We start from the raw sequence: 27,741 nt of genomic DNA, 5'->3' as shown, positions 1-27,741 counted from the left end.
ACATCGCCGAGCCTTCCACCATTCAAAGTATAATTATTGTTTTTAATCAAATCATATGCCTTCCTATTTCAGAGAATTCCACCTCATTTGTGTGCCCAATCACCATCTTATCAATATCCATTCGCAGCTTCCTTTGGCCCTCCAGAATTATTTATTGGCCCAGAAATTCGGGTCGGGGGCTTCCCGCGGGTGCAAGCCCCCGACCTGCACTTGCCTTGCGCGCCGGCAGTTGAGCTGTAGGGCCCCGTGGAATTCCGCTCCGGGGCCTGGCCCAGCTGCCGGCGCGCTGTGCTTGTGTGTCCCAGGGGCGTAGTTAGTGTGATGCGTCCCCTGGGATCACGTGGGCCATGGGCAGCCAATTGACACAGGGAAAAGCCCATTCATAAGTAGTGACCGGAAGACCTGTCAAAACGTATAAATACTACGGCCCCAAAATAGTAGTAAACCTTCAAATAAATTTTAAAAAATCATCACACTTTTTAAATAAACTATAAATTACATTAAATAACTATTTTAAACAATTTTAAATTTTTGAAAAAAATAATTTTATATTCTAATGGGGCTAAAAATAAACTTACCTTGATTTAAAGTATTTAAAAATAATAAACCTGTGGAAAAAATGTTTTAATTTTAACTAATTGACCACTTACCTTTTAAAATGCAGGCCTTACGCCTGGTTTTCACATTTCTAAAATCGAAAGACTTACCCTCACGGAAAAACCTGTATTAAAAAAAAACGTAAGTTCAAAGCGCGCACGCGCAGACTCCCCTGCGCACGCGTTCAATCTCTGAACCCCTTCGTTCAGAGGAACGGAAGTGCCGGTTTCCCGCGCATGTGCAGTGCATGCAAGAAACCGGCACTTCCATCGGGCCCACGCGTGAGTACCCCGTGCGTACTCACCCGTGGAGACCCGAATTTCTGGGCCAATATACCATCTATTTTAGTAGTGTCTGCAAATTTGGACACCACTCCGTCTAGCCCCTAAAACCAAATTATTGATGAATGCAGTGAACAGAGGCAGTTCAAGAACAGAAACCTGTGGGAGACTGCTACCCACTTCCAACCACTCTGACCAGCTACCTGTAACTCCTACTCTGTTTCCTCCCTTCTAATCGGTTTTTAATTCCATATACCTTTAACCTTCTCCGCTCGTCGTCTTTGCGATACCGTCTCAAAGGCTATCTGAAAGTCCATGTACACCACATCCACTGCATTTTCCCCCATCCGCCATATCTGACACCTACTAGCTTCTTCTCTTCCTCCCACTTCCTTCCTCCTCCCCGCCCTCTCTCGGACATCCTTTTAAGAAAAATCAAAACAAGAAAAGCTTTGAGAATGGCTGAGGCGCTTTCTGCACAGCTGTATGTTTGAGCAACAAACTGCTTAGTCTATTGGTTACATCCATTGTTGCAACTTCTTTATTCTCTGGAAGAAAAACATCGAAAAAGGAACCCCAATGATCACATTGGGATCCATTCCTTATTTGAGAGGATCGCAAATGTATTTTGACTTTTTGTGCTGTTTAGAATTCTGGTAAATTGACAATGTTTGACCACATTTTAAAAAGGGAAGTCTGTGTTTTATTAATTTGATACCGGACTGGAGCGTTTCAGTTACCAACCAACCTGGTGTGCATTACTCCAATAAGTGACCTGAAAAACAAAAATCATTAGTGCGTTTATCCTTCAGTGACTTTTCTGGCTGCTTCTAACTGCAGCTGCTCCAGTTGTGGTTTGTTTTAGCTCTTTGCTACTCTATATGGCATTGATGCATTTTTACAAAACCATTAACTTATTCTGTTTTTAAAGTTCTCGCAGATTAATTTGTGATTTATGCCACCTTGGGCAGCGTATTCAAACTTCTTGTAAAAAGTCTAATAGTTACTGTATATTTGTTTTATTTGCTACACAGGAACTAATACGACAAGGTGAAGCACTGAAGCGATCAGATAAGATGTTGGATAAAATGGACCAGGATTTGAAAGTTAGCCAGAAACACATCAACAGCATCAAGAGTATCTTTGGTGGCATTACAAACTACTTCAAATCTAAGAACCCTGAACCACAAGCCTGTCCAGAACCTGAAAAGCAAACTAGGTCCAAGTGAGTATCGCCCTCTCTTTTTCCACCCCCCCCCCCCCATATTTCTCATCTCCCCCCTTCTCTTCCCTGCTCAGTCACCTCCAGTGCAACCCAAGGTTCTATCCTTGACCCCCCTCTCTTTCCTCATATTTGCTTTTCTCCTCAGTGGCACTGTCTGTAGGCAGAGGCTCACTTTCCTTATATAAGTAGACAATATCCACCTCGCCTTCACTACTTCTCTACTTTTGGTCACCTTTCATAACTCTGCCACTTAGTGTTTTTTCCCTCCTCTTGTCATGTGCCAAATGAAATTGTTCTACATTAAAAGAACATTTGTTGCATATTGAACATTTTCTGCCATGATTGCATTGTTCTGCTTTTGAATAGCTAACATATAAATTTGGAAGTTAGAATAGGACCCCTTAGGAGTTTGTCTATATTTGCAGGTGGTCCCCCACACAAACTTGTAAACTAATAGTCTGCTTGTGCAGAGCAATAGATATACAAGCTCCCAGTCTATACTTAGATCTTAAGTGATGGCAGAAAATATAAAATTTGTGTACATATTCTGTAAATTAAACTGTTTTTGGCAGCCGAAATCGTGGTTAGCCTGATGCTTAATATGCGTGTTTTGGTTAGCATCTGGTCTGCTTTTCTTTAGATCTTTTTAAGGCATTGCCACCTCCCCTTTTCATCCTGCATGAGTGTAATTTCAATAATTGCAATTTCACTGTAATCTGAATTGGCGTTGAATGCTACTTCCTGTATATATTAAGCAAAGCTTGCTCTGACGTGAAAGCCCTAATCCAGTTTTGACATCATCTAGCAGAGTGAGCACTGTGATTAAAACTATACAACTGCAACTCAATGATTCCTTGAAGGCTCATTTATCTGAATACCATGTTCTAAAGCCACTCTGTCTAGACATGGTGTAAAGCTGAAGAGTTAGAGCAACATTAAACTTTGTGGAGAAGTAGATATCGACGAGACTGGAATTTGTTTAAGGCTTTATGGTTTGTATATGTGAGAATATTTAGCTCATGTTGGTACAAGCATAAAGCAACTTCCCTTCATACTCGTACAACCTTTTCCCTATCTTTAGTAAATAGAGGAAAATATAGGCTATTGTGTCTTAATATTGTGGTAGCACTCTCGCCTCTGAGTCAGAAGGTTGTGGGTTCAAGTCCCACTCCAGCGACTGGAGCACAAAATATAGGTTAACACTCCAGTGCAATACCGAGGGGGTCCTGCCTTTCAGATGTGGCGTTAAACTGAGTCTGTGCTCTCAGGTGGACATGAAAGGTCACATGGCACTATTTCGAAGAAGAGCAAGAGAGTTATCCCTGGTGTCCCGGCCAATATTTATCCCTCAATCAACATAACAAAAACAGATTATCTGATCAGTATCGCATTGCTGTTTGTGGGAGCTTGCTGTGTGAAAATTGGCTGCTGTGTTTCCTACATTACAACAGTAACTATACTTCAAAAAGTGCTTCATTGGCTGTAAAGTGCTTTGGGATGTCCGGATATACAGGAAACTTTGTGCTATCCGGCAATCTGGAGCCACCGGCAAAAATCAGCAGCCGTTTTTTATTCTTTTTGGGTTTTTTTTTTTGCTTTGTTTGAACAGTCAAACTGTGCAAGGTCTGTAGCTATAGCAACAGCTTTAGCTACAGAGCTTTAGGGCCACACCCGAGTGTTTAGAAGCTGTTGCTAAGCAACAGTGTTTGTTGTCAAATACGGAGATAAGAATCTCCGTACCTCTCAACATTAACTCTGGAGAGTACGGCAGTTTTCAGGCAATGGCAGCAGCTCGGTCCCGTGGGTGCCGGATAGCACAAAGTTTCCTGTATATATATTTTTTTTATCTTTTGCCTGCTGTATATAGAACAGGTGCTGCAATGAATGGAACTGCATTCATTTGCTAATTAAAAGCTAGCAGTCAAGTCACTGCAAGAGGTCTCGTGTTTGCTAAATTCAGCAGTTCTTATGTTTACACCCAAGTTTAGTATTGGGGGTGTAACGGAACTTGTAAACCAGCTTTATTTGGATGATCCTCTGGAAACCCTGCTGGTATTAGATCTCGCTTCTCCGTTGCCAAATTCCACGTCAATACTACAGGTCTCCTTTCATTCTAACCCGTGGATTTAATCGGACTGGCTACAAGGATGATTGGTGTGGTAAATGGGGATCTTGCACAACATGTATAGGAACTGGTGCTCTTTTGAGGTTCGGGTAGTGTAGAAGGAAGTTTACCTGTAATCTAACCTGGGATTGTTTGACACTAGATGGGAAAAAGAAGTTTCATTCCTGGCTGAGACCCAGATTGTTTTAAATACAAGAGCCAACATGATTAATGTATTAGGCTTGACAAATTGTGAAATACCTGCCATCTCGCTGCCAAAATTGTATGACTTAATTTTCTGTCGCAGGCAAAGCTGCAGCTTTGCCACAGATTCCTCGCATGGGACTTTCCACATGTGTTGGCAAACTACTAAGAAGAGGGTGCCAACAGCGGGTTGGTGAGCTCACCCCATCATTAGATCTCACGGCTGATTTGGTTTGTCCATTGCAATTAGTGGTAGTTGCTTCCGCTACAAGAGCAACATGGCTACCATTGTATGGAGCTGCTTTTAAATGACCAATTTTCAGTTCATCGATAACCTTGAAAGAATCAACGGTCTGAGGAATTGTAGACATCTTGTTTCCTTTCTTTCCCCCCCCCCCCCCCCCTCATTGTGGGGAATGGGGTCTAACACTGAGTTACATTCTAAAGAAAGAAATACTTGCATTTCTATAGCAACTTTCATGACCTCAGGACATTCCCCAAAGAGCTTTACAGCCAATTAAGTATCTTTTGAAGCATAGTCACTGTTGCGGTGTAGGAAACACAGCAAGCTCCCACAAACAGCCATGTGATAATGACCAGATAATCTGTTTTAGGTGTTGGTTGAGGGATGAATATTGGCCACCGGGGGAAACCTCCCTGCTGCTCTTGGAAATAGTGCTATGGGCTCATTTACATTCACCTGAGAGGGCAGGTCGGGCCTTGGTTTAACATCTCTTCTGAAAGATGACGCCTCTGACAGCGCAGCTCTCCCTCGGTACTGCACTGACGTGTCAGCCTAGATTTTTGTGCAATAGTCTGTGGAGTTGGGACTAGAGCCCACAACTTTCTGACCGAGGCAAGCTTGCTACCATTGAGCCACAGCTGACACTAAAGCAGAGAAGCAACATTTAATTACTGGACTCTTTCATTTTTGATCAACAGTGTGCTCCATTTTAGTGCGACCTCAGTTGTTAGTCTATTCCTACAAAAGGAAAATGATTAGACTGGAAAACGTCTGAGCTTTCAAGGCCCAATGAATTAGTAGAATTGAGTTAATACAGAATGGCTGAGTGTAGTTGGCATCTGCTTTGCTACATGCATAGGTCATTTGATTTCAATTCTGAAGTTGCCTGTTTTATTTTCTGCAATTTATTAAATGTTTTCTCCTTTTTCTGTCATGTGATCTGTAGTCTTCAGTCTCTGAAATGCTGAGCACAGACTAAGATGAAGCCAAATTGTTAATACCCAAATTCCTGTTTGCTTCAGTTTGTTCTGCATTTAGACTGAGCAGTTCTAACATGAGCGCAGTAAGGCATTTGTTACCAGTGTCTTACCAGTTGGAAGGGGAAGTTGTGATAAAGGTGGCTGGAGTCTCCCTAATGTGCTGCTATGAACCTTGTTTTACTGTAATTATCCAAGTTCCTTTTGTTTAATCTATCTCCAGTTCTGTCTTGGCTGTGTTTCTGATAATTGATTCCAGAACTGAGTTTACTGCCATAAAGAATAAGGATCCAACAAATCCAAGCATTGAATGAGAGCTGTGCGTGTGTGTTCTGAATAGCTTCTGAACACCTCGTTATTAAGGTATTCAGAAGCAAACACGAGTTTACTTATCAAATTTTGTTTACCAAAAGTGACCTGTTCTCATTCAAGTTGCAGAACTTCCTGCTTGCCACAAGCCCAAGGATCTGCAGCAGAAGGCTACAATCTGACCTTTATATTTGTTGTGAAAGATGTCCGAATGTTGCTTTTCTCCACTGTGCAACAGTATTAATCCTGGCATTTATTTCTCTATTTTGGAGCTCTCTCTTTGCCCTACTGCTACTGAGCAATGGGATTTGGCAATTCATGCATTATTCCTCATCTGCAAAAACCACTTGGGTGAAGGATAGAATCTGTCCGAGGGAAGTAACAAAAATAGAAATACGTTTGCATATTAGTCCTAGAGCTTGTAATGAGTCAACATAAATATCCATTTCACTTTCCTACATAATCCGCTAGTTCAATATTTAAAGCAAGTCCCTATTTTTTTTAATTCTGTGTGGCAGATTGCAAGACGCTTTGGATAAAAGTAAGCAACAAGACGACCAGTACCGGGCAAACCATCCAAACTTGCGGAAACTAGACACGTCAGGTAAGCCTTTGCACAAATACAGCGGCTTTAGAGAGGGTGTGATATATAGGCCTCCAAATAGTAATATGGAGGTGAGGGAAGGCATAAAAAGGGAAATTAGAGAAGCGTGCGATAAGAGCACAGCTGTCATCATGGGTGACTTTAATTTACATATTGATTGGACTACCCAAATTAGTAAAAATTCTGAGGAGGAGGAATTCCTGGAATGTTTTCGGGACGGTTATCTGGACCAATATGTCGAGGAGCCGACTCGAGATCAGGCCATTTTAGACTGGGTATTGTGCAATGAGAAGGGACTTATCAGCAATCTTCTTGTACGAGGCCCCTTGGGTCAGAGCGATCATAATATGATCGAGCTCTCAGTCGAGATGGAGAGTGAGGAAATTGAATCAGAGACTAAGGTCCAGAACTTAAATAAAGGGAATTATGAGGGTATGAGATGGGAATTGGGTAAGATTGATTGGGTGGTGTTTCTGGGGGGATTGACAGTGGATAGACAATGGCAAGCATTCAAAGATAGAATGGAAGAATTCCAGAACATGTTTATACCGGTTTGGCATAAAAATAAACCTAAAAAGGTGACTCAACCGTGGATAACGAGGGAAATTAGGGACAGCATAAAATCAAAAAAAAGGGCATATCAACTGGCAAAAAAAAGCACCAGACCGGAAGATTGGGGGCAGTACAGGATACAGCAAAAAAGGACAAAGGGATTAATCAGGAAGGGGAAAATAGAATACGAAAGTAAACTTGCAGCAAACATAAAGACAGACTGCAAAAGCTTTTATCGGTATATCAGGAGGAAAAGACTGGTAAAATCCCAAGTCGGTCCCTTGCAGTCCGATTCGGGAGAATATATAATGGAGAATAAGGAAATGGCAGACCAATTAAACTCATACTTTGGTTCTGTATTCACAAAGGAGGACACAAATAACCTCCCAGGAATATCGGCAAACATAGGGACTAATGAGAGGGAGGAGCTGACAGAAATTAGTATCTCTAGGGATATGGTGTTGGGTAAGTTGAGGGGACTGAAGGCTGACAAATCCCCGGGGCCTGATAAACTACATCCTAGGGTACTTAAGGAGGTGGCCCTGGAGATAGCAGATGCTCTAAGGATCATCTTCCGGAACTCCATTGACTCGGGAACAGTACCCGTGGATTGGAGGGTAGCTAATGTTACCCCAATATTTAAAAAGGGGGGTAGAGAGAAAGCAGGGAATTATAGACCAGTAAGCCTTACATCGGTTGTGGGCAAAATGCTAGAGTCCATTATTAAGGATAAAATAGCGGAGCACTTGACAAATGGGGAAAGGATCGGACAGAGTCAACATGGATTTACAAAGGGTAAATCGTGTTTGACTAATCTGCTGGAATTTTTTGAGGAAGTAACTGGTAAAATAGATGGGGGAGAGCCAGTGGATGTGGTGTACCTTGACTTCCAGAAAGCCTTCGATAAGGTTCCACACAAAAGATTATCATGCAAAATTAAGGCTCATGGGATTGGGGGCAAAGTATTAACGTGGATAGAGAACTGGCTGGCGGATAGAAAACAGAGAGTTGGAATAAACGGCTCGTTTTCGGAGTGGCAGGCAGTGACCAGCGGGGTGCCGCAAGGATCTGTCCTGGGACCCCAGCTGTTCACAATATATATAAATGATCTGGATCAGGGAATTGGATGCAATATTTCCAAATTCGCTGACGACACTAAACTAGGAGGAGGGGTGGGCTCTGATGAGGATGTCAGGAGGCTACAGTGCGATTTGGACAGGTTGGGGGAATGGGCGGATACGTGGCAGATGCACTATAATGTGGATAAATGCGAGGTTATCCACTTTGGGGGTAAAAACAGGAGGGTAGATTATTATCTAAATGGCAATAGATTGGGAGATGGGGAAGTGCAGAGGGACCTGGGTGTTCTTGTGCACCAGTCACTGAAGGAGAGCATGCAGGTGCAACAGGCGATTAAGAAGGCAAATGGTATGTTGGCCTTCATATCAAGGGGGTTCGAGTATAGGAATAGGGATACCTTACTACAGCTGTACAAGGTGCTGGTGAGACCGCATCTGGAGTATTGTGTACAGTTTTGGTCGCCCCATCTGCGGAAGGATGTTCTTGCCATGGAAAGAGTGCAACGGCGATTCACCAGGCTGATACCTGGAATGGCGGGAATGACCTACGAAGAGAGATTAAATAGTTTGGGCTTGTACTCACTGGAGTTTAGAAGATTGAGAGGGGATCTCATCGAAACATATAAAATTATGGCAGGCCTGGACAGGCTGAATTCAGAGAGAATGTTTCCAATGGCCGGGGAGCACAGAACCAGGGGCCACAGTCTAAAAATAGCGGGCAAATCATTTAAAACAGAGATGAGGAAGAATTTCTTCACTCAAAGAGTGGTGAGCCTGTGGAATTCCCTGCCACAGAGGGCTGTGAAGGCTAATTCAATAAATATTTTCAAGAGAGAATTGGATATATTTCTGAAGGCTAAGGGGATTAAGGGTTACGGAGAAAAGGCGGGGACGGGGTACTGAACTGGTAAGATCAGCTATGATCTCAGACGAAGATCAGCCATGATCTCATTGAATGGCGGAGCAGGCTCGAAGGGCCGAATGGCCTACTCCTGTTCCTATCTCTCTATGTTTCTCTATGACTGCGTTCATTTATAGAGTTAGATGGGGTTACATTCCAAATATCTACCCTAGTACTGACCGGACAGGAGATGCAGATTTCCCCCCTCCAGTTTTCTCGCGCCCCTCCCGAAGGTACAAGCACTGTGTGCCCTCAGTACCTCGCTCACTTGATTGTCCGTTATTTGACTGGAGAGCACCGACGGTCAATCCAAATCTGGGTGCCCATTTCCAACAGAGGTAGCTGGGTAACTCCTTTTGGGTTTGTTTTCCTTCTTGCTCCTCGGACACTCCACTACTCCGTATGAGGTCACCCAACTTCGAATGGATTGGTAGAGATTAAACCTTGCTGGTCTCTCTGTTACTTGCTGGGTAAATTCATCGAGCCCGTCACTGTTTTGACCAGCTGAATGCTGGCGGTGAGGCTCCCTGACTAATAAATAAACTGGAGGATGGACACTTGCATCGGATGTACAGCACAGAAACAGGCCATTCGGCTTAACTGGCCTATGCCAGTGCTTATACTCCACACGAGCCTCCGCCCACTCCTTTTTCATCCAACCCTAACTTTCTATGCTTTGATCCCTCGTCTTTATCTAGCTTCCCCTTAAATACATCTATGCTATGTAACATTTAGTATGAATGGGGAGCAAATACTGCTGCACGCTGATCATGAGCGGTTTTGTGTATTGGACATCTGGGTGAGATGTTGGAGAATAATTCATTTCAGATGGCAAGATCAACGATTGTTTCAAAATCTTGTTTATTGCATTAATGCTTTTAATGTATAAATTTTCCCGCACACCTTAAAATGGGCAATTCTCTCTCTCCTAACTATTCGTGTAAAAACAAAGCGAGAGTTTATCGCTCTTCCTGGTCAATGTGTTGTCTTGTTAAATTTCCTTCCCACAACCATCTGTGTAGCTACTGGGCATCAGGCTGGAGACCGAGGGCTATGGTTCAGCGGTTTGTCTTGTGACGATTGGGTCCTCTGTAGGCAGAATGTGCTTTGATCCATCATGGGATTTCTAGCATGTTAATATCATTAATGTTCAACAAAAGTAGTTTTGTACCTCGCCGCCTCAAGACATTGACTGCTTCATTGGCTAAGACCCTGTTGATGAATGTGTATTTGACTGAGAGTTCAGGGGCCTCCAGTGTATAAGGGCTGGGGACATCCACCTTTTCCTGGCATGATTCAATAAGGATCTATGTCGATAACCTTTGACAGGTGTTTAAAAGACTGAATCGGCATCAAGTTGTACTACAGCTTAACATACCAGCAAACCCTCGGAGGAGGAGAGCAAAGCTCATCCCACTGATATAGGATAAGTATAAATGAGCGAGGACATTTTAGTCCATCTTGGCTTAACTATTTTTTAAAAATGATCTTTCTCTTCCCTGCCCCAAATCAAATTAGCTGTTCTTTAAATGATTCCAGAGTTTCATCTCTGCTATCTTGGAAATCTGTTTTGCGTGTGTGTATGTAAATAAATTCCTGGCATCAATCCCAAATGTGTCCCCTTATCCGGCTCATGGTTTAGTTCAAAGTAATTTTATTGAATTTATTTTTTCCATATGACCTGTTATCTTGCATATCAATAATATCGCATCAATCATCTGTTTTCAAGGCGGAAAAGCCCACGGTTTTTCCTCCAGTCTTTCTTCTGAGCTCCAACCCTCTTGTCACTGAGGGATCAGCCCCGTGCCTTTTCTCTGAACTGCCTCCAAGGTGTAATCTGAGCAGAGCTCTCTCCAGTTTGAGTGTGAATCCTCTGCCTCGTACTCTCCTGTTTTTGGCTCTGTTGTTGAGCGTTCTGGTGCTGTATTTGTAGTTCCACAGTTACTGGAGATCTTGAACCTTGAGTCTGCTAATGCCCCTAGATCTCGACCTTCCACCTTTTTTATAATTTCAGCATCACTGGTGAAGTACTTATTCCCACCCTTTATTTCCCTTTGTGTCGTACACTTGTCCGTATTAAATTTAATATCTGCCATTGTTCTGCCCCCCACCCCCTCATTTTACCCAGCTTCTTTTTGTAGTTCCCGAACTTTGCCCTCTGAATCTACCGCCTCGCCTACTTCAGCATCATCGGTGAATCGGACAAATTTACCTTGTGTAACAAGTAGTTGTTGCTTTTCACCCTCCAGCCAATTTCTTATCCATCTCCAGTTTTGTCCTGGATCCCCGCAGACTTTAAGCTTTAGCCAGTAACCTTTCACAAGGAGCTTTGTCCAAAGCTTTTTGGAAGTCTAGGTACAGCACTAGTGGGCTTTCCATTGGCCACCTGAGGAAACCTCCAGCCAGGCTATTTCACTTTATAATTTTTCCCCTTTTCGCATGATCTATTTCCCTTCCCACATGTGCTTGCATATAGAGCTATGCCCCGTCTCTTTAATATTTCACATTTCCTGAAATTCTCTACCCTACTGTGTTGTATTCATCTCTATCTACCAGGATAAGCCATATTTCTGTTCGTCTTGTATTGTAGTTCCCCGCTGCTATGACATTCTCTCGTTCAGGCATTTTGTTGCAAGTACTTCTAGCATTCGTGTAGCTCCTTTTTGCCATCGGTGTCTGACTCTTCCTGCAAATTGTTGAGTTCCTGCTGGTTTGTTGACTAGCATCCGCTCTTTTATTAGTCTCGTATGGGATCCAGCTACCTCCCTGCCCTCCCCCACCCCCCACTGTTCAGTTTAAATGGTTTACCATAGCTGCCTTTATGCCATTGCTCTTTGCGTGGTTCTGGCATCGTGTCCTCCTAAATCATTCTCTTTACCCCGAAAAATAGTCTGTTACTTATGAAAGTAGCCATTTGTTTGTCATCTGTTTTCCTAATTAGTTTATTTCATTTAGCAAACACCAGAAATATCCCCTGTTTAAGTTTAGAGGTGACCCATAGGTGTCCTCGAGTGCCTCAGAATCCAAAATGATGTTGGAAATTAGAAACAGCAGAGATCCCAACATCGATTCCTAGGACACCCCGCTCTGTACCACCTCCACCCCATTTCCCCTTGCTCGTAAGCCCTTTGTGGGCTACCATCGTTGGCTCATCTCCGAATGCCTTCATAACATAAGAACATAAGTAGGAGCAGGAGTAGGCCATACGGCCCCTCTGGCCTGCTCCGCCACTCAATAGGATCATGGCTGATCCGAACCTAGACTCACGTCCACTTCCCTGCCCGCTCCCCGTAACCCCTAATTCCCTTATCAGCTAGGAAACTGTCTATCTCCGTTTTAAATTTATTTAATGTCGCAGCTTCCACAGCTCTGTGAAGTAGCAAATTCCATAGATTCCCCACCCTCTGAGTGAAGAAGTTTCTCCTCATCTCAGTTTTGAAAGGGCAGCCCCTTATTCTAAGATTATGCCCCCTAGTTCTAGTCTCGCCCATCAGTGGAAACATCCTCCCCGCATCCACCCGATCAAGCCCCCTCACAATCTTATGTTTCGATAAGATCGCCTCTCATTCTTCTGAATTCCAATGAGTAGAGGCCCAACCTACTCAACCTTTCCTCGTAAGTCAACCCCCTCATCTCCGGAATCAACTGAGTGAACCTTCTCTGAACTGCCTCGAGAGCAAGTATATCTTTTCTTAAATATGGAAACCAAAACTGTACGCAGTATTCCAGGTGTGGCCTCACCAATACCCTGTATAACTGAAGCAAGACTACCCTGTATAACTGAAGCAAGACTTCCCTGCTTTTATACTCCATCCCCCTTGCAATAAAAGCCAAGATTCCATTGGCCTTCCTGATCACCTGCTGTACCTGCATACTAACCTTCTGCGTTTCATGCACCAGGACCCCCAGATCCCTTTGTACTGTAGCACTTTGCAGTTTCTTTCCATTTAGATAATAACTTGCTCTTTGATTTTTTTTCTGCCAAAGTGCATAACCTCACACTTTCCAACATTATATTCCATCTGCCAAATTTCTGCCCACTCACTTAGCCTGTCTATGTCCTTTTGCAGGTTTTTTATGTCCTCCTCACTCACTGCTTTCCCTCCCATCTTTGTATCGTCGGCAAACTTGGATACGTTGCACTCGGTCCCCTCCTCCAAATTGTTAATATAGATTGTAAAGAGTTGGGGTCCCAGCACTGACTCCTGCGGAACACCACTGGTTACTGATTGCCAACCCGAGAATGAACCATTTATCCCAACTCTGTTTTCTGTTAGATAGCCAATCTTCTACCCATGCCAGTATATTACCCCCAATCCTGTGTTTTTTTATCTTGTGCAGTAATCTTTTGTGTGGCATCTTGTCAAATGCCTTTTGGAAGTCCAAATGCAGCACGGTGGCATAGTGGTTAGCACTGTTGCCTCACAGCGCCAGGGACCCGGGTTCGAATCCAGCCTCGGGCGACTGTCTGTGTGGAGTTTGCACATTCTCCCCGTGTTTGCGTGGGTTTACTCCGGGTGCTCCGGTTTCCTCCCACAGTCCAAAGATGTGTGGGTTAGGTTGATTGGCTATGATAAATTGACCCTTAGTGTTAGGGGGATTAAATACGTGGGGTTACGGGGATAGGGTGGGATATGTGTTGGTGTAGGGGTTACGGGGATCGGGTGGGATATGTGTTGGTGCAGGCTTGATGGGCCGAAATGGCCTCTATCTGCACTGTGTGGTTTCTGTGATTTCTGATTTCTGTGACATCCACTGGTTCCCCTTTATCCACCCTGTTTGTTATGTCCTCAAAGAATTCGAGCAAATTTGTCAAACATGACTTCCCCTTCGTAAAACCATGCTGACTCTGTCCAATTAAATTATGCTTATCCAAATGTCCTGTTACTGCTTCCTTAATAATGGACTCCAACATTTTACCAACCACAGATGTTAGGCTAACTGGTCTATAGTTTCCAGCCTTTTGTCTACCTCCCTTTTTAAATAAGGGCGTTACTTTAGCAGTTTTCCAATCTGCTGGGGCCTTTCCTGAATCCGGGGAGTTTTGGAAAATGACCACCAATGCATCCGCAATCCCTACCGCTACTTCTCTCGACCCTAGGATGTAAGCCATCAGGTCCAGGGGATTTATCCACCCTAAGTCCCATTATCTTACTGAGTACCATCTCCTTAGTGATTTTAATCGTGTTTAGCTCCTTCCCCCCCCCCCCCCCCCCCTCCCATATAGCCCCCTGTTTGTCCAGTGTTGGGATATTTTTAGTGTCCTCTACTGTAAAGACTGATACAAAATATTTGTTCAGCGTATTTGCCATCTCCATGTTCCCCACTACTAATTTCCCGGTCTCGTCCTCTAAGGGACCAACATTCACTTTAGCCACCCTTTTTTCTTTTTATATAACTGTAGAAACTCTTGCTATCTGTTTTTATATTTTTTGCTAGTTTACTTTCATAATCTAGCTTCCCTTTCTTAATTAATCTTTTAGTTATTCTTTGCTGGCTTTTAAATGCTTCCCAATCTTCTATCCTCCCACTAGATTTGGCTACTTTATATGCCCTTGTTTTCAGTCGGATACTGTCCTTTATTACTTAGCCACGGATGGCTGTCTTTTCTTTTACGCCCCTTTTTCCTCAGTGGAATATATTTTTCTTAAGTTGTGAAATATCTCCTTGAATGTACACCACTGCTCATGTACCTTCTTACACTTTAATCTATTTTCCCAGTCCACTTTAGTCAACTCTGCTCTCATACCTTCATAGTCTCCTTTATTTAAGCTTAGTACGCTGGTTTGAGATCCAACTCTCTCTCACTCCAACTGAATTTGGAATTCAACCATGTTATGGTCACTCATTCCAAGAGGATCCTTTTACTAGGACATTTTTTATTAATCCTGTCTCATTACACAGGACCAGATCTAAGATTGCCTGCCCCCTGGTTGGTTCAGTAACATACTGCTCAAGGAACCCTTCCCTAATGCACTCTATGAACTCTTCCTCAAGGCTGCCCTGCCCAATTTGATTTGTCCAGTCAATATGAAAGTTAAAATCCCCCATGATTATAGCTGTTCCCTTATTACAAGCCCCAATTATTTCCTGATTTATACTCTGACCAATAGAGTTGCAACTGTTAGGCCTATAAACTACACCCGCTAGTGACTTTTTCCCCTTATTATTCCTTATCTCCACCCAAACTGTTTCACTATCCTGATCCTTTGACCCAATATCATTTCTGACTATTGCAGTGATTCCATGCTTTATTAACATAGCCACCCCACCTCCCTTTCCTTCCTGTCTGTCCTTCCTAATAGTCAAATACCCCTGGATGTTTAGTTCCCAGTCATGGTCACCTCGCAGCCATGTTTCTGTAATGGCCACCAGATCATACCCATGTGTAGTTATTTGTACCGTCAACTCGTCTATTTTGTTACGAATGCTGCGTGCATTCAGATAAAGAACTTTTAAATATCTTTTGTGACAATTTATTCCTGCTTTTACCCCCTTTACTACTTTGCCTTTATATATTCTGTCCCTTCCTGACACGCTCTGGTTTTTAATTTCCCCACTGCTACTTTGCTCTATTGCCTTCTCCGCTGACATTTTTATTTTTCACTCTCTTGAAACTTCCCCCCCACTAATTAGTTTAAAGCCCTCCCTACAGCCCTAGTTATTCGATTCGCCAGGATTCTAGTGCCAGCACTGGCCAAGTGAAGTCCGTCCCAACGGAACCGCTCTCTCCTGTCCCAGTACTGGTGCCAGTGTCCCAAGAAGCAAAACCCATTTCTCCCACACCAGTCTTTGAGCCACGCATTTAACTCTCTGATTTTATTTACCCTAGCCAAATTTGCTCGTGGCTCAGGTAGTAATCCAGAGATTATTACCCTTGTGGTTCTGCTTTTTAATTTGGCCCCTAGCTGCTCATACTCCCTCAGCAGAACCTCTTTCCTTGTCCTATCTGTCGTTGGTACCAACATGGACCACGACAACTGGATCCTCCCCCTCCCACTCCAAGTTTCTCTCCAGCCCAGAGGGGATGTCCTTGACCCTGGCACCGGGCAGGCAACACAACCTTCGGGACTCTCGCTCTCGGCTGCAAAGAACCCTATCTATCCCCCTTATGATACTATCCCCTACCACTACAGCATTTCTTTTTACTCCCCCCCCCCCCCCCCCCCCCCACTTGAATGGCCCCCCGTTCCACGGTGCTGTGGCCAGGTTGCTCATCCTCCCTGCAGTCCCCGTTCCTGTCCTCACAGGGAGTAAGAGCCTCGAACCTGTTGGACAAGAGCAAGGGCTGCAGCTCCTCCAACACTACCTCCTGGATCCCCGTACCTGCCTCACTCATAGTCACACCCTCCTGTCCCTGACCACGGACTACATCTGAATTAATTAATCTAATTGGTGTGACTACTTCATGGAACACAGAGTCCAGGTAACTCCCCCCCACCCCCCCCCCCCCCCCCTGATGTGCCGCAGTGTTTGAAGCTCAGACTCCAGCTCTTCAATACGGAGCCGGAGTTCCTTGAGCAGCCAGCACTTACTGCAAATGTGACCACCTTGAGCATCAATGGTGTCCACCAGCTCCCACATATTGCAGCAGTAACACATGACCTGCTCTCCCATTCTATGTAATTGATTAAATTTATTATTATTTTTAAATACCCTCTGCCCCGATTCTAGATGATGAATATCACGCCTCTATTTAAATGAACTTACCAACTTATAAAATTTACCAACAAATTAAATTAAATGAAATCAATCCCACCAATTACACTACAGTTAAATAGTATATTTAAGGGCCCTGGTTTATAAGCAGTTCCTGCTACACCACAGAGACTTTAGAAACTATAAACCAGAGTTAAAGTTTAAAAAGAGAGAAATACTCACCAACCAATCACTTACCTGCTTTCTGGTGATGTCACACCTCTTACTTTTTACTTCTCTCCTTCCCTCTGAGTTCCGAGACTGGTGAGGCCTACCTGGGTCTCTGAAGCCTTTTATAGCCTCGCTGCCGCCGCTGAAATTCCCACCGACGCAGTAGTCCTTCTATCCTTTCCTCAATATGTGCAATTGAAGCTCTAGGTAGAGCATTGGACATTCTGTGGCACATTGCTAGCCACTTTTCTTAGCAGCTGCGGGAGATTTGTTGCTGCTTCCTTGTCTCGCCCCTCTCCAGTTTCTTGCCAATCACTTTCTTGCATCTCGAGACCCAGAGCCTTGCATCTCAAAACTTCCTTTTTAACTTTGGACCATCCATTTTTGATTTCCTTAAGCATTATTCTATGGATTAGGTTTCTCTCTCACTGGCCAGTTGGTGGTGATTGTCTGCATTACCCATTCTAATTGTTCTTCCTATACATTGACTTTTGACTTGCTCATTAGTCCTTCAGCATCCCTTTCAGGGCCCCAAAGAGAATCTATTACAGGCATTTAGAAAAGTACCCTGGTTAGGAGTGAAATCCTAGCAGTCCTACTTGTGATTTCTTCTGTTAACTGTCAGATGTTCCATTTAGACAGTGTTAAGAACATAAGAATTAGGAGCAGGAATAAGCCATACAGCCCCTCGAGCCTGCTCCGCCATTCAATAAGATCATGGCTGATCTTCTACCTCAACTCCACTTACCCGCCTGATTCACTTAGTGCCCAGAAATCTGTTGATCTCAGTCTTGAATATACTCAACGACTGAGCATCCACAGCCCTCTGGGGTAGAGAATTCCAAAGATTCACCACCCTCTGAGTGAAGAAATGTCTCCTCATCTCCGTCCTAAATGGCCGACCTCTTATCCTGAGACTATGGCCCCAAATTCTTGACACTACAGCCAGAGGAAATTGCCTCTCCGCATCTACCCTGTCAATCCCCTTAAGAATTTTATACGTTTCAATGAGATCACGTCTCATTCTTTCTAAACTCCAGAGAATATAGGCCCATTCTACTCGATCTATGTACGACAGGTTGAGCGTCCCAAATCCGGCAACCTCGGGACTGAGGTCAAGCCAGTTTTCGTGTTATTCCGGACTTCAGAACGTATTTCTGATGTCCGAAGTCCGGAAATATCACAACCTGGGCTCGGGCATTTGCGGACTTCGGACATCAGAAACATGTTCCGAGTCCAGAAATACCTGGGCCCGGCTGGCAGCGGAAACAGGGTGTCCGGATTCTGGAACATTTTCCGGATTCCGGACGACCCTGCCGCCAATCGTCCCGGATTCCGGAACTCTGGATTTTGGGCGCTCAACCTGTACATAGTAAGACTAGTTTAATAGTGGATAATCCTTGCACATCAAGTACTTGAAATATTCAGATACCCAACAACAATACAAAAAGGCCTAAAAGTAACTTGCCCTCAAAATAAACCCTGCCACCCATACACGCCACTTGGGAGTATCTTGAGTGTAATCTAATCTTGGGAGTTCTAAACCATGTAAACTTTTTGCTGTCGTGGTTTAGCTTGATAGAATCCTTGATTTAAGATTGCAGCCTTGTAATTCGCTCCCGGGTAATTATTCTATAATTTACCATACTAAAAACCAATGTTCCTGCTAAACTGTGCGGCCACTCACCGGCTTTTCAATGGAAGAAACCGCACTCGCGCGATAATTTGAATGGGCCGGGCAGCCAGTTAAAGGGGCTGCGCATCGCAAAAAAATTAGAGGGAACTTTGCTATAAGCCCTTGTAAAACAAAAATTGCCGCATTATTGCATGCATTGTCAGCACAAACTGCAAGTTTATTATACAACACTAGATGGCACCAATGCATACCATACCAACATAATATTAGTGTATGTTCTGCACTTCGAAACCGAGAATAGTTTGAATTAAACAACTATATCCTGCCTATTCTAATGCGAAAATTGGTTGTGCATTCGTTATAAATTCATTAGGTGGTGCATGGAAAAGGTGTCCTGAGTGGTCTCTTTAAAACTAGCGTTGGTTAAAAATCATTTACACCAGGAGATCTCCAGTTCAATTTGCATCTGTACTGAGTTAGACGATCGCAGCCAGGGTCACAAAGGAATGCTACAGTTGGCCTGGGTACTCCTGGGCTAGAGAGGAATGTCGGCCAGCGTGCCCTTTTCCTGAATCGCTATCCAGTGATCCATGCCAGGACGTGATTGGACGCGGCTGTGATTCCCACCTGACCCTCATGTGTGGGGATAGCCTGTTGACGCATGTGTGCTTTGGGGGGGGGGGGAAAGCCCCAGAAGGTAACTGGTGCTCAGGGTCTTCAGGAGATGTAAATTGCAGGTGGGATGGCATCGTGTACACAGTTGACACATTAGTTTGTGGAATGTAATGTTCTAACTGGAGTTTAACCCACGTTGGGGGGTTAAGTGCTTATTTTTGCTACGGTTAATTAAACCAAGAAATTGATGCTGCAATTTCAAAGGAATCTAGTCACGAGCCGAGCTTTAATGAGCCATAACTTCGTAAAGAAATAGCCAACCCAACTAATTCAATTATCAATATAAGAAATAGGCTTATAACATCATCCCTTTATAATCTTGTAAAAGTAAAATTCTTTTTTTTTTTTTAAACAGTGGAGGCTTATTCTTAGTTGGACATTGCAGCTATTAATACTTGGGTGTGAATATCCTTGTACATCAAGGTGAGGCACACGCACATCTTGCACCACTGGTTGTACAATTCAGACCCAAATCAAAATGAATGCACATTCATTCTCTTTTTTTTAATGGTGCATGCATGCCAAGTGATTTCAGAGCTGTACTTTGTTCTCAAGGTGAATGACTTTCTTGCTCTGCTTTCTCTCTCTGCTCTGAGCTGCTCCATTGCATTACAGCCTTGTAATTACTTCCAGGTGTCTTTCAATTGGAATGGCCCATATTACCCATCAATGGAATATATTTAAAAACAATTCATTTCAGTATGTACGCATGTACAGAAGAATCTTGCAGTACAGAAACTGGTCACTTGGCCCATCAAATCTGCACGAGTGTTTTTCTCTACCTAGTCTGACCCCGCACTGTCCCCATATTTAGTATTCCTTTCCCCCCCCCCCCCGGATCAACTATTTAATTCCCTCTTGAAATTTATGGATTCTGCTTCAATAATGGTTTGGGGACAGAGATTTTAATATTCTAATAGTGTTAAATATAAAGCAGTTTTTTTTTTAGCCCTCTCTCTTTATTTTATCCCCTCTCATTGCAATCTTACTGACCAGTGGAAGCATTCTAGTTTACTGTATCATAACCCTCCATCAGGTCACCCCTTAACATTGTCCGCTCGGGTAGGGAGTCCTAACTTCTCAAGTGTCCCTACATAACTGGCCTTCATTGCATCCTAGTGAATCTACCTGACTTCCATTGCTTTTATATCCTTGCTATAATGGAGCACTTCAAATGGAATCCTACTCTGACTGCAGCCTCCACTCAAGTAGCCATTGTTTCCTTACCTATGTTTGCTTCCAAAAATGTTACTTAATGTTTTTCTATATTAAACTGCATCTACCACCTATCTTTATCCTCTTGCTGTCATAAGAAAATGTTGATATTGTTCCTTCAGTCCAGTATATAGTAAGAGTAACCTAACGCTGACCCCTGAGGGATACCACTCCCCATACGTATCCATTCTGAGAAACTTCTCTTTACCTAAAACCTTTTGCCTCTGCCCTCTATTTGCACGTCGTGGGAACTGGTACTAAATCTGACTGCTGAACTGGAGAAGTCATGCTTTGGGATACTTGAGACCAGAAGGGTGTTTAACACCCAAAACTCTTGGGCTAAGACTTGGCTTGTGCGTCACATTAACCCACTTGTTTGTCGGGCAAGTTTGCAGATTCCTAGATCAGGTAGTGTTGGTTTTTGATTTATTTTTTTTGGGGGGGGACATCTGATGCCTTTGTTTGAACTGTACTTTCTGCAGATCAACTCTGAACAACAGACCGAGTGAGTGAATTCTGCAGTTATTAAACCATGCCAGCTAAAGGGAACAAGTGGCAGTGAACCTTTCCTGGTTTTGAACCTGCTTTTTTTCTTTAGATAGGTGGCAGTCGTTAGTCTTCAAGTTAACTGCAAAATCTGTAAATGTAACCAAAGTACCTTATAGTTTTTTATGGAAAAAATGAAGTGTCTGGAATATTAGCTTGGGCTAAAATTTTGAATTGCTGAAACTAAAAATTCCTCGATTTTTTGTGAGCTTAATTTTTCTTTTCCATTTAGGTTTTGGGGCCGGTAGCAGTTCTGCTGCTGAAGGAAAGAACCGTTACACTAAGAACAATTTTCTTCAGACTCATCATGAGCAGATAGATAACAATCTAGGTAAGGTATTGTCGGGCTGTATGGTCTAGCCATTGTGCCTTCATTGTTGTGTGTGAATGCGCGCGCATGTGGGAGAGTCCAGAACAAGGGTGCTTAACCTTAAAATTAGAGCTAGGCCGTTCAAGGCTGCCGTCAGGATTCACTTTTTCTCTCAGGGTAGTGGAAATCTGGAACTTTTTTTTAATCTCCCCCACTCCAAAAGCTATTGAGGCTGGGGATCAGTTGAAAATTTCAAAACTGTGATTGATCGGTTTGTGTTGAGTAAGAGTTACGGAACCAATGCGTGTAGATGGAGTTGAGATACCGATCAGCTATGATCTAATTAAATGACGGAACAGGCTCGATGGGTTGAATGGCCTCCTCCTGTTGCTATGTGTGCGCGCACACGTGCAAGAGAATTTTTGTAGTTTCCGTTCTAATGATCCAAATGACCTATCCTTTATAGTTTCGATTTTTAATGATCAGTCACCTTTCTTTTTCTCCCCCCCCCCCCCCCCCCCCCCCCAAGTGACCTTTGCTGTCAGCAGACTTATCAGCGACTAGTCTGGGGTTTCTGTACTTCAGAAGATAGGATAGGAGCAGGAGTAGGCCATTTGGCCCCTCGAGCCTGCTCCGCCATTCAGTGAGATCATGGCTGATCATCAAAACTCAGTACCCTGTCCCTGCCTTCGGATGATCAGCCATGAATTTCGAGCTCTATCTGTAAGAGTATTGCTGTATCAAATCCTGATGGGTTATAATCACTCAACCTTTGGGGCCATGCCTTCTGTTGCCTAGGCCCTAAGCTCTAGAATTTCTCCCTAAACCTCTCCGCCTCGCTACCCCTCTTTCCTCCTTTAAGATGCTCCTTAAAAACCTACCTCTTTGACCAAGCATTTGGTCACCTGCCCTAATTTATCCTTATGCAGATCGGTGTCAAATTTTTTGTCTTAAAATACTCCTGCGCAGCGGCTTGGGATGTTTTACTACATTAAAGGCGCTATATAAATACAAGTTGGTGAACTGTGGTTTTTTTTTTTGAAGCGATCACGGTATTTTCTCTCCTCCTGCTCTACGATGTCATGGAGGTAGGACACAAACCCCTGGCTCTATACCAATGCGGTTCTGAAACCAGCTGCTAGGGATTGTGCCTGGGCAGTCTGTTAGTGACCCTCCCATGTTATACACTTGTTCACAGGGTGGAAGAAAAAAAAATAAAACAAGTGCATTGCCTCTGCAGCAGAGACCATAACCTGCTGTGTGAAGGATTGGCCGTTGCGGTGCCAGAAAGTGGCCCCGCAGGTTAAAGCTTCAGCGGCCCTGCCCCTCGAGGGGCCTTACCCTTTCTGAGCTCCCAGTCTCGGCCACACTGCTACGGGAAAGCACCAAGGAGGGCACTTGTTCCTTTGCCAGCAAGAGGTGTCTTGCCCCGTGCAGCCCTCCCCAAGCGGAGAGCAACATTAACTTGCTGATTATCTCATTTTGCTAATACAGTAAAGCTGCTCTGTTTCCCTACGCAAATCGCTGCACTCAAAAGTAATGCGTGAAACATTCAAATATGATACGGTGCTATGTGAATGCAAGTCTGTCTGATTTATATTAACTGTTCTAGGATGCCACTTAATCCTGTCTTCACATGACCCTCTGTACAATGAATGTATTGCCCACAAATCACGATGCTGGATTTGCAGTGGCACTTGTATTTCTGCTCCATTCTTATTGCACTCTGATTTGTGTTTTAATTGAATTTTGGAAAATATGCTCCTTCCAAGGTTTTCATCCCCGAGGGGGAGAAAGTTGTGGGTTTTGCTTCCCTTTTCTGGTGACTTGTTACATAAGAACATAATTAGGAGCAGGAGTCGGCCATTCGGCCCCTCGAGCCTGCTCCGCCATTCAATAAGATCATGGCTGGTCTTCAACCTCAACTGCACTTTCATGCCCGATCCCCATATTCCTAGTTTCCCTTAGTATCCAAAAAAATATCTGCCTCCGCCTTGAATATACTCAACCCCAAAGGGCTGTGGATGCTCAGTCGCTGAGAATTCCAAAGATTCACCACCCTGAGTGAAGAAATTTCTCCTCCTCTCAGTCCTAAATGGCCGACCCCTTATCCGGAGACTATGGTCCCTAATTCTAGACTCCCCAGCCATGGGGAAACAGCCTCTCTGCATCTATCCTGTCGAGCCCTCTTGGAATCCCAGAATAGTACAGCACAGAAGGAGGCCATTCGGCCCATCGAGCCTGTGCCGGCTCTTTCGAAGAGCAATCCAGTCAGTCCCACTCCCCCGCTCGTTCCCTATATCCCCGCAATTTTTTCTCCTTCAAGTATTTATCCAGTTCCCTTTTGAAGGCTACTATTGAATGAGAGAATTGTTTCAATTGTTAGCCAAGCATGAATCATGGTTTCCTCTGGTCTTCCCTCTAATCACAGATGAGATGTCCTCTGGCCTGGGCCGTCTGAAGGGTCTGGCAGTTGGCCTGCAGTCAGAAATTGATGAGCAGGATGAGATCATTGACCGCTTGATGACCAAGACGGAACGCATGGACTCTAAGATTATCGCAACTGATCGGCAGATTCGCAAACTTTAAAGTGCCGCGTTGGATTTCAAGTTTTTTTTTCTGCGTCCCTCTGGAAAGTAACTGTCCTTGCAGAAATAACACCTTTTTTATTCGGATGATTTAGTGAGCAGGGTTAAAGAAAAAAAATGCACAAACCTCCAAGAAATTGAATCGATTCTTAATGAAACTTGTTTCTGAATGTATTACCAGGGGGCCTAATTTCATTATTTTTTATGATGTATCCTTGGTGTCTGCATTCAGATTTGCATTAAATAAATAGCGATTAATATTGATGTAATATATGATGGCGTTAAAGATATGCAGCAATATTAAGCACACGTACTCTCGTTTAATTTGCTTTTCGATAAACTGTGCCAATTTGTATGGAAGGCAGAAATTGTGCGTGATCTAAACTTTGTGTTATTACTAACGTAAAACTTGGATGCATTTTGCTGCACTTGCTTTGATGCTCTTGCTGGTAGCTTTGTTGACCGAATGGGGCCAGGAGAACTAGCCCTTATGAGGTCACTGAAAAACCACGAACCAGTTCTGTGCTGTTGTCCAATTCAGCATACCCCTTTCATTCTTTGTTGGTCTGTGAGTTAGCTTGTTTTGTGAAGATGCTGTTCGTATGTGTATTAAGTAATCTGTGTCTTATAGCGCTCCATCTGTTGTATACAAAACTTTTATGAAGATTAATATATCTAGCAAACAATAAATACATTTGCATCAGTTAATGGTAGTTATCCATATCAAAACATACCTGTTGGATTTTTTTGTATGTGTTAATGGGAACTGTGCCTGTTTTTTAAGGGGTGTTTTGAATGTTAAGTCCTTCGTTCCCTTTTTTAGAATCACAAGCTGTCGTATACATAATCACTTGAATAAAACCAGACTCACTGTTGAGGTAGATGTACTCCGACACCACTGGGGGAGATCTTTGCAGAGCGGGTCTGCTAGAAGCTGTTAATTTGATGGTCTTTTTCCTGTAGTGTAATCAGGATTTTCTTTCGTTGGGTGAAACCTTGCTGACTGCTGTTAACTGAGTACTGAGCAAATTTCCAGGGAACTGTGTTTGTTAAAAAAAAAAATGTGCTTTTTAAGCTAGAGATTTTAAGAAAGGAAAGTGGAAGACAGGTTCACTGAATTGTCACAATCCTAAATGCTGTATGGGGAAATGTGTACCTTTTTGACTCACTCTCGCTCCCTTCCTCCACAGTGCAATGAAAAGATTAATTATTCTGCAGAATATACTTCCTTTCTCTCTTCCCTGTTGTTTACCAATGATCAGAGTGCATTTAACATCTGGGCCATTTTGTGGGGGTTTCTTTTTTTGCCTCTGTCCCTTCAAGTTTTTTTTCTCCATTATGCAACCTCTCAAGAGCTGAGTCGTCAAGGTTGTGGACTTCCTGGTCACCATTGATGCTGCTCTTTAACCATCCAACAGGGCAGCTGTGGCACTTTGAAACGGCGCGAATCTGAGCGCAATGTTAGTTATAAGCCTGTTGGCCGTTCCTGTAGCTGCCTTCTCTAGCTACAGTGCTACTGAGGAATGAAGGACCTTATCAAAAACTCTTGTTTCTCATTACCAGATTATTTTCTTGAGGTTTGTATTTTGCTGAGCAAAGTATGCAAAGAGTCGGTTTTACACAGAAAAGGGTGAGCGGAAATAGGAGAGTTGAATAAGGCAACTAGTCTCCGATCGAAATCTTTGTCCTTGGAATTCCACAATTTGTCTGTCATCGCAACAAATTTGTTCTCCATCCTTCAAAGGGAATTTGTGCAAACTCATTACACCTGCCTATTTACCCATTAACCTTTGTAAGTCGGGTCAGGGTTGGGGTCAAGAGGTCAAAGCACAACCTACCCTGGAAGTGGTAGATTTGTTTTTGGTGAGGCTCAGAAGTCTGAGTTGGTAAGTTAACCTATCTGGGAATAACTGCTAGCATAGGAAATACAGTAGGCCCTTGCTAGAGCATCTGAAAACCACACGCAGCCCATTTAGCAATGGAGCACGTTTCAAAATGGTTTCTGTATGAGAAAGCGTAAAATACCTGCCCCCTCAGTTTTTGCATTTAAAGAAAAACGAACAATTAAGGCATCAACATGTCCATTTGAAAAAAGAAAATTCAGTGGTTTTGTCTATGGCTGGTGTTGGATTTGATTATACACCAAATTCTCACCTTTTTATAAAAAAAAAAAAAAAAAAAATCTCAATTTCTAGTGTAAAATCAGTTAGCACACTTCAGTGAACCGCAACATAATTAGGTTCCAAATTGCACATGGTGGATAGATTTTTTTTTAAACTGCCAATTTCTGTGTGGCTGCAGTAACTTCACTTAGTGCAAAAGCTTAATTTGCTTTATTGTACTTGGGGGGAAATCAAAGATTAAGAGAAATCCTTTTACAATTTTGGGCTTGCAGGAACAGCATGCTGGGAGTAATTTTAATGGTAAAACTGTATGCAAACTTCAATATCAATTTTGCTGAATCATTTTGAAATATTAAATGCATGTTCCTGTTCTAACCATTTAATGCTTTAATTTCTTTTGACATTTTATTGTGCATATGTAATTAGCCATATTCTAGTTTAAATAGCCAAATCGGTAACTTTGCTCTCTTTCCATGTTTTTCTTTCTACAAACGTGCATTATTTAAGTTGCGATGGGTTTTGAGAATCTCTACATCCTAGTTGGATTTTTTCATAAGCCTATTTCAAAAACCAATGAAACTTACTGCAGATAAGTGACTGAAAATGTTCTTAGCTGTGCACTAGGCTATTGTCACGTGTGGTCGAGCACTGCTGCTGCACGATATATAATCAGCAGCTGATTGATTTTTCAACTCCCAGAAGGTATATCGTGCATATTTGAGAGCTTGAAAGTACTTGCCGCTCAATCCAAACTAAAAATGTGACTGCTCTCATGGTAAACTGGTTTGACTCAATTTTTATTTCAGGTATTTATCTGAGCCAGACACTTGAGCAGAGCGTGCTGCGATACCAGAAGTATTTTGAAACCTTGCTGTTCTTTTTACGAAATGTTGGACTAGTTCGAAGGACTTGTAGATATGTTGGTCTATAAAATTGGTGCTTGGCCCTCTACTTGGTGACTAATGCATTTGAACACATTGTTTAGATGGGTAACTGCAGCATTTCGCAAAGCTGGGAAGGGTGCCATTTACATACTGCTTAAGTGGACATGTGTTTAGATAGCGCAGCTAATTGAGTGCCTTCTATAAAATGTTAATAGGTCAAAGCAGTGCTAGCCTGTATGGAGTAGATTGTACCAACATTTACAAGGGGCAGTTTCTTGCCATACACGCGATAGGGTTTCTGGTCAAAACTTTGATACCACTAACTGCATAAATACTTTGAAGAACATAAGAAAGTTGCACTCTAATGAAATGTGTGATTTATTACTGGACTGGAAATATTTGTATTTTGATTCTTCAGAGTAAAACTTTTAACTGCCTTTCCTGTTTTTTGAACTTTCAGTTTGAAATGATGCAACTTTTTGTCTTGTGCAATAAAACCTTAAAACCCCTTTTGTCTTTAGTAAATGTAATCTGGTGAGAAACTGTAGTGTTGTGCTTTTTTTTCTCCTTTCCATGTACAGTAGTTTGAATTTCTCAATTATTTAAATACTTTTTGTTGAGACTGATCTGTGAACATAATATAAAGAAGAGAACTTGCTATGGAGTAGTGATAAATATGGTAAAATATCAGTCATGGGAGTGAGGAGACTGCTTCCCATTCTGCTGTTTTGGAGTGAATTTAAAAACTTCTAGCTCATTAATGGTGTAACGTCCTAGAAGACTTACAAAAGTGCAACAAGGAGGGTAGATGAGGGTAG

The 27,741-nt window shown here is 43.0% G+C and overlaps 1 protein-coding gene across 1 annotated transcript in view; it reads left to right on the top strand.

The window, feature by feature from the left end:
- snap29 (synaptosome associated protein 29) overlaps nt 1-27,432 on the top strand; it is a 42,963-nt gene extending 15,531 nt beyond the window's left edge. Inside the window, exons 2-5 of the mRNA XM_086012000.1 lie at nt 1,913-2,103; nt 6,460-6,545; nt 21,251-21,349; nt 23,760-27,432. Coding sequence (XP_085868126.1) covers nt 1,913-2,103; nt 6,460-6,545; nt 21,251-21,349; nt 23,760-23,917 — 534 coding nt within the window. The 3' untranslated portion in view covers nt 23,918-27,432. The remainder of the gene's footprint in view (nt 1-1,912; nt 2,104-6,459; nt 6,546-21,250; nt 21,350-23,759) is intronic.
- Nucleotides 27,433-27,741: the final 309 nt, after the last annotated feature.

This window comes from Somniosus microcephalus, chromosome 19 (assembly GCF_052327205.1).
Source record: "Somniosus microcephalus isolate GS21.2 chromosome 19, FLI_Smic_1.0, whole genome shotgun sequence".
In the NCBI taxonomy this organism is placed as follows: domain Eukaryota; kingdom Metazoa; phylum Chordata; class Chondrichthyes; order Squaliformes; family Somniosidae; genus Somniosus; species Somniosus microcephalus.
The sequence above is the reverse complement of the archived record's forward strand: the minus strand, read 5'-3'. Positions and strand labels throughout refer to the sequence as shown.